Raw genomic sequence first — 6000 nt, 5'->3', positions numbered from 1 at the left:
TAGAAAAAGCAAATACGATGCAGAGTTTATAAAAGATGTGTACAATACTAAGTGTAAATACATGTTTGGGCATTTAGAAATCTAAAGGGTCAGCGCCCAGAGCAGAGTTGCCACAAGTTACAGGAATGACATGGAAGAACAAGGAAGAAAAATGCAGCAGAGGCAACACAGGTAACGGGTCTCCATGTGAATACAAGTTAAATTTATCTCTGTTACATAAATCTAAAAAGGACGCATATCAAACTCCTTGGAAAACACTGCCTTTAAAGTTGTAACAAGTATTTTCCTCTAGCTTTTTCAAGTACAAACACTAGACAACTACTGACAGAAAAACAGATGTGCCACATCTTACCTTCCGGAAAAAAAGCTGTACATCATATATGGCTGTACTATATGAACAAGGATGGTAAGTCACACAGGAAAAACAGATAGAGCATCCACATCAAGAAAAAAAAAATGTTGGTGATCACTTACACTCTCGGAGGACCCGTTGCATAATTTATCTGAGCACAGACAGCCATTTTTACAGTGACACCTTGGTAGCTCTAAAATATGCATAACAAGTTCTTGTAAAGGCCCACATTATACATTTAAATGAGAGAATGTTAGCAGTTTGCTGGAACAGACTAATTTTTAGCCCAAAGTTTCTCTTTCACAAGCTCACATCATCCCCTTTCCCATCATGTAAAAATTTTGTTCTAACCTTCTTTCTTTAAATAAATGGGGACCTGAAATCCACTGTCTTATAAGTAGTTTCATAAGTTTCAACTAATAATTCCAGTGTTGACCAGCAGTAGTGTTCTGAAATGCCTGAAAAAGTGATGCTTTAATACAAGTTTACAATATAAAGAAGCTCACTAATACTATTTATTTTGTGTAAAGGGTATGTCAGAACACTATAAAAATCTCAGAATTCATTTAAGAATGATTGGATGGGAATAGGGCTACAAGGAAAATTAAGGGACCAAGCAGGTAAACAAATTATTGAATTAAGAGAGGGAAAAAGATCCCTACCAGTGGATCACTGATAGGTCAATTAACATTTTAATTAACAGCAAAACATTTGTGTTAGTTAAACGTAGATGAACTTCGCAAAGCAAAACAGACAACACAGAAGCCAGAAGAACAGCAAGGCACCTCTGAGAATTAGTTAGGCAGGAATTTGGACAAATAAAAGACAGTACAAGTGGAAATTCGTGTTCAGCCAGAATACTGTCAACTCAGGCTGCATGTGCCGAGACCATGGGACATACATGACAATGTTGAATTCAGATTTGGGGTTCTCATTAACAGAGGAATACTGACAAAAAGCAAAGCAAATGCAAAAACAAGTCACAAAATGACTGCAGGAGTTCAGAAAGTAGTAATTTTAAAAAATCAATTTATAGGCGAAAGGTTAAAAGTACCAGTTTGTTGAAGTAAAAGGGTAGCTACAAGGCGTCATGAGGAGAAGAAACACTGTAGGCTGAAGTTTTCAGAGCAACACAAAGTTCAATGTGGGTTTCAGAAAACATTGCCTAATTGAGTAAAAATTCCCCAAGTCACTACATGGACAGGCTTACACTTTCAAACATTATCTTGAATACTTACACCACAGACATCAGCTTTGTTTCCCCAGGGCTACAGTGTTAGGAAGAACACGTGTAGAAATGGAAGAAAATCCACTGCGGATTTATGAAGGTGCAAAATAGGAAAAAAAAAAAAAAAAAAAGAAGAAGAGAGAGAGACAGGTATCTGAACACTTATTTAAAGTAGAGTAGAGGAGGGAAACAGCAAGCTTGAGGTGATGATTAGGCAAAACCTGTAATTTTGGGTGGAATAGTCACCAAGAGAACAGCTGGGGGCCCTGCTGCTTGGGACATTTAAAACTCAAGCCTGGACAACACAGATGCACAGATCCAAATTCTAAGGATCCAGATGACGTGGAGCAGGACAGTTGTCCTCATTTCCCCCCCGCTGTAAGTGAAAATACCAGTTTTTCTCCTTTTACAGTAATAGGGCCAAGTCAATGATCAAAGACAATAGACACACTTGCGGTGCTGAAAATTAACTGCAGGCCTGTTGTAAGGACTCATGACAACCACGTTCAAACATTTCTTCTAGGCAACGAATCATGATTTTTCATTACTTAAAACCAACTGAACACCATTTAAAAATAATCTCTTTTACATTTAATTTACATACCAAGCTTCATGGAAACGTGGCTTTGTACTTTAGGAGAGTTTTCCTTGAAAGGAAGGAATTAAATAATGAAATTCAAGTTACTCTAGCCAGTAATCTGTACTTTCCACTTTCCTTGTGTATGAAAATTATACACCAAATAAGATCCAAAAATTCAGCAAGCTCTAATCCATGCATCCTTTATTCCATTACAATCACTGTGTTGCATTCTAGCAACAGGACACAAACTGCAATCAATCGCAATCAATTTATACAACAATCTGAGGCTTACAGTACATTTAAGGCCTTTAAATTTGGAAAAATTAGACCTATGCTAGTAGTGTAACAATTTTTAAGTGTTTTGCATTTCTGATGCATAATCTGTGCGATTCCAGTGTCAAAGAATCAAATTACTTCTAAACTAAAAAGATCAGCTCAATGAAAATTTAGTTACATAAATTCATCAAAACATAAATGTGTAAATTTTTTTTGTCCTGGAAACTTTATAAAACTTTAATAGCAAAATAATATAGGGATAAAAACATATTTTAACAAAATGTATTCGATCATATACAAACCAGAATTTTGCAGTTTATTGTAACTAGACTTAAATTAAAACTACCAATTAAGAATCTATGCACAATGTAAATTCAAATATGTACAGTACTTTTAAAAAGTCTACAGGAATGCTTTACAGAAGGAAATGTCTGTTATGGCTATTATTCAGACCATCTGAATATTAAAATGAGTTTTCTAGTAGTAAATTTACACATTTATTTTTAAACAAAAGCAATTTTGTCCCTAGTTCCTTTAAGAATATTCCAGTTATGTTTATACAGGTAATGGAGAGGTCGTTACAGAGTTTAGCCCCATATAGTAGTTTGTTTATTTTCAGGAAAAAGTATATTTAAATAATTTACTTGGGAAGATCAGTAAGTTAGCAAAAGAACACTAGAAGGGAGGAGGGGGAACTTCATCACAATAACTTTCCAGTTACAATACCACAGCTAGAAACTTTACAGAGAAAGTACTCCCTTAGATTGAACCCATGACCGATTGTAGAACAAGCTGTAGCTCGTAACACTTGTGTTCTCCACACCGAGAACACTGGAAAGAGAAGTCTTTGTAGGACAGAATTATAAACGATCTGAAGTGACACAGAGAAAACTGATCTTCGATTAATACAGCACTAGGTAAAAAGTGTCCCCATAAGCAGCCAGTATTCCCACTTCCTTCAGGGCAACGAAGCTAAAAATTGTTGGAATTACAGTAGTTGACCATATTTGTGTGCATTAGTAGAATAATTTCCAGATATAAAAGACAAATTTCATCAGATGTTTGATTAGAACACCCTAAAGACAGGGTATTTCTTCATAGTATAAAGCTATTACAGCTATCCAGTTAAAGCATGTGCAAAAACAGGTAATTTCTTCCATTCACAGTAACTGAGGTAAAATCAGGTAGGCTTCTTCAGGAGTTGGGAAGTTCATGAGATATGAACTGTTTTAGTCTTTCTAAGTATTGTGCATAAAGCTCTATGTCATTATGCCCAGCCCCTTCCACCCAGAGGGGCTCTACCGCTCGTGGACATCGCTCGTACATGGCCAGGCCGTGGGAGAAATCGATGACCTCATCTTCGGTACCATGGATTACCAACACAGGAGAGGTTACTTTAGATATCTTGTCAATGCTGGGGGATGGAAAAGAAAAACATAGCTCAGTTTGGGACTTTCGTACCATTAAAGAAAGCAAGCTTAACTATCGATACATGATCCAGTTACCACTGCATGTTTTTAAATAGCTGCAAAACATTGGAATTGTGCCCAAGGGATATGGAACAAGGCTTACTCCCAAAATGCATGTGTAAACAGGCGCCTGCACTGCCATCGACCATCATCCCACCAGTTCTAACAACAAGAAGCTCGAATGGGCAGCACGCAAATAAAGCTTGGCACAAAAAAACTCCAAAACACTGAGTATATCTATCACAAAAAGCACTGAGAGGCAAGTAAGATTCCATGGGACATCCTGCCAATGTGGACTCTTCACATTACACATTGTCACCTTCCAATTTAACAGATTAGGAACTAATTAACCACATTCCAGTCATAAGACTTCATTAAAAAAAGCCTCAGCTCATGAGGTTTGAACCTGTCTTTAAACCCCCAAATTAGGCAGATTCAGCTAAAGAAAAACAATCTGTTCTTTGTACTGATTGTTTAAGTTCAAATGACGAAAGAGAAAACTGTGGGAGAAGAGCGTTACACAAGGATATTTAACTGCAAACCAAAAGAAACTCACACAGGATTTTACTTCATGCAACCAACTTCTTCGCCAGCTCCTGCCTGCAAAGTGGCCTTAAAGTAAACGTTTTTCCTTTTGTTCCAGCTACACTTAGCAGACCTATGTAGCTAGTGACTACCTCTCTCAGGAAAATGGATTCAGAGGAAAGGGAAGAGTGACAAAGGCACCTTCACACCTAAGAGTTCAGGCCAGAAAACCCCGATTATGAAGCATACTGGTAGCACGTGCACTTCAAAGTGGTAAACAGCAGCTTTCTCTGACTGTCTTCATGCAGGCACCAGCTTTTACTTCCAGACAGCCACTTCATGTTGGTAGTTACCAATAATTCCAAATCAGTGTATAGACACCACGTGCTAATGAACTCTCAGCTTCCTACCAGCTCCACTTACATCAACAAATGGAGGAATTGGCTCAGGACATTATGCAGAGTATGGGATGAAGTGGGTGGAAAAATGAGCATCAATAATACTCGATTTGACAGAAGGACAACTCTATTTCTTTACACTATCTAATAAAAGCTGTTTGGATTTTCCTGCTCCTGCAGAACAAGCAAGCATGCAATTTTGGTAAGACTAGAGATTTTACAAAGTGATCTAGACTGCTTAAAATGATTAAAAAAAATACAGATGCCAACATACACTGACTTAAAAACAGGTTTAAAGAAGCTTTATGAAAATACAAAGTTAATTAAAAATTAAGATGTAGACTGAAGCATTAAACCTCATGCATATAAATCTCAGCATTGGTATTCCAGTAAACAGATGAGTGTAAACACATTTCTGTCTCTGTCTCAATACTTCTCCAAAAAAACAGGCTTCATGTCATTTAAAGAGGAAAAGTGTTATTTAAAATTAAAATGCAGCCTATTTCACTTTTCCTGTCTGGAACTTGAGTTGTGTGCAGCTATGCTGAATACAGAAAAATATCCCAAGAACATAAGAGAAACATCAGAATAATGCAGATTTTTTATTTTCCATAATTTTCATCCCCGCATTAATATCATAGCCAAATGTAAATATTTTATTATCAACATGCTATATAAACTGAAGTCTTAAGCCCATGAAGGGTCTGTCCCCGAGTTTCATGATGTGACAGACATGTCAGCTACATACAGCTACAGAGATGTTTATACATCATTTTAGTGGCTAGATACTAAGTTCTCATTTATTATAGGAAAGCCCTTTCACTTCAGTATTTAGATAATGAAACTATTTTTTCACATATATTCACAGACGATTAAGCTAGATAATATTTGTATTTTGCAGAAAATTGGAAAGCGTCCCATTGCCAACTCAGCAACTCATAAGGCAGTATTTAAACCGCACATTAGACTTACTTAGTATTCTTAGCCATACCGCTCTGCAGCTAGAAGAATCTACAGAGACCAAATTTCACGGAGTCCCAACATAAAATGCACATAATAGCAATTCACTGTAGGTGCACACAGAACTATTTTGTTTCCCACTGTGAAGACAGACAGTTGAGCTGCACACATTCATAAAAGTACCGTAAGCAGTGAAAATAAACAGCAGTGCA

General features: G+C 36.9%; 1 protein-coding gene across 1 annotated transcript in view; it reads right to left on the bottom strand.

The window, feature by feature from the left end:
* Nucleotides 1–2338: 2338 nt before the first annotated feature.
* The window catches only part of ABHD17C (abhydrolase domain containing 17C), a 29793-nt gene continuing 26131 nt past the window's right edge, over nucleotides 2339–6000 (bottom strand). The window contains exon 3 of the mRNA XM_009585420.1: nucleotides 2339–3850. Within this exon, the coding sequence (XP_009583715.1) occupies nucleotides 3631–3850 (220 nt within the window). The 3' untranslated portion in view covers nucleotides 2339–3630. The remainder of the gene's footprint in view (nucleotides 3851–6000) is intronic.

Source organism: Fulmarus glacialis, unplaced genomic scaffold, assembly GCF_000690835.1.
Source record: "Fulmarus glacialis isolate BGI_N327 unplaced genomic scaffold, ASM69083v1 scaffold6239, whole genome shotgun sequence".
Classification (NCBI taxonomy): Eukaryota; Metazoa; Chordata; class Aves; order Procellariiformes; family Procellariidae; genus Fulmarus; species Fulmarus glacialis.
Note: the sequence above shows the minus strand (reverse complement) of the source record. Positions and strands in the feature narration are given on the sequence as shown.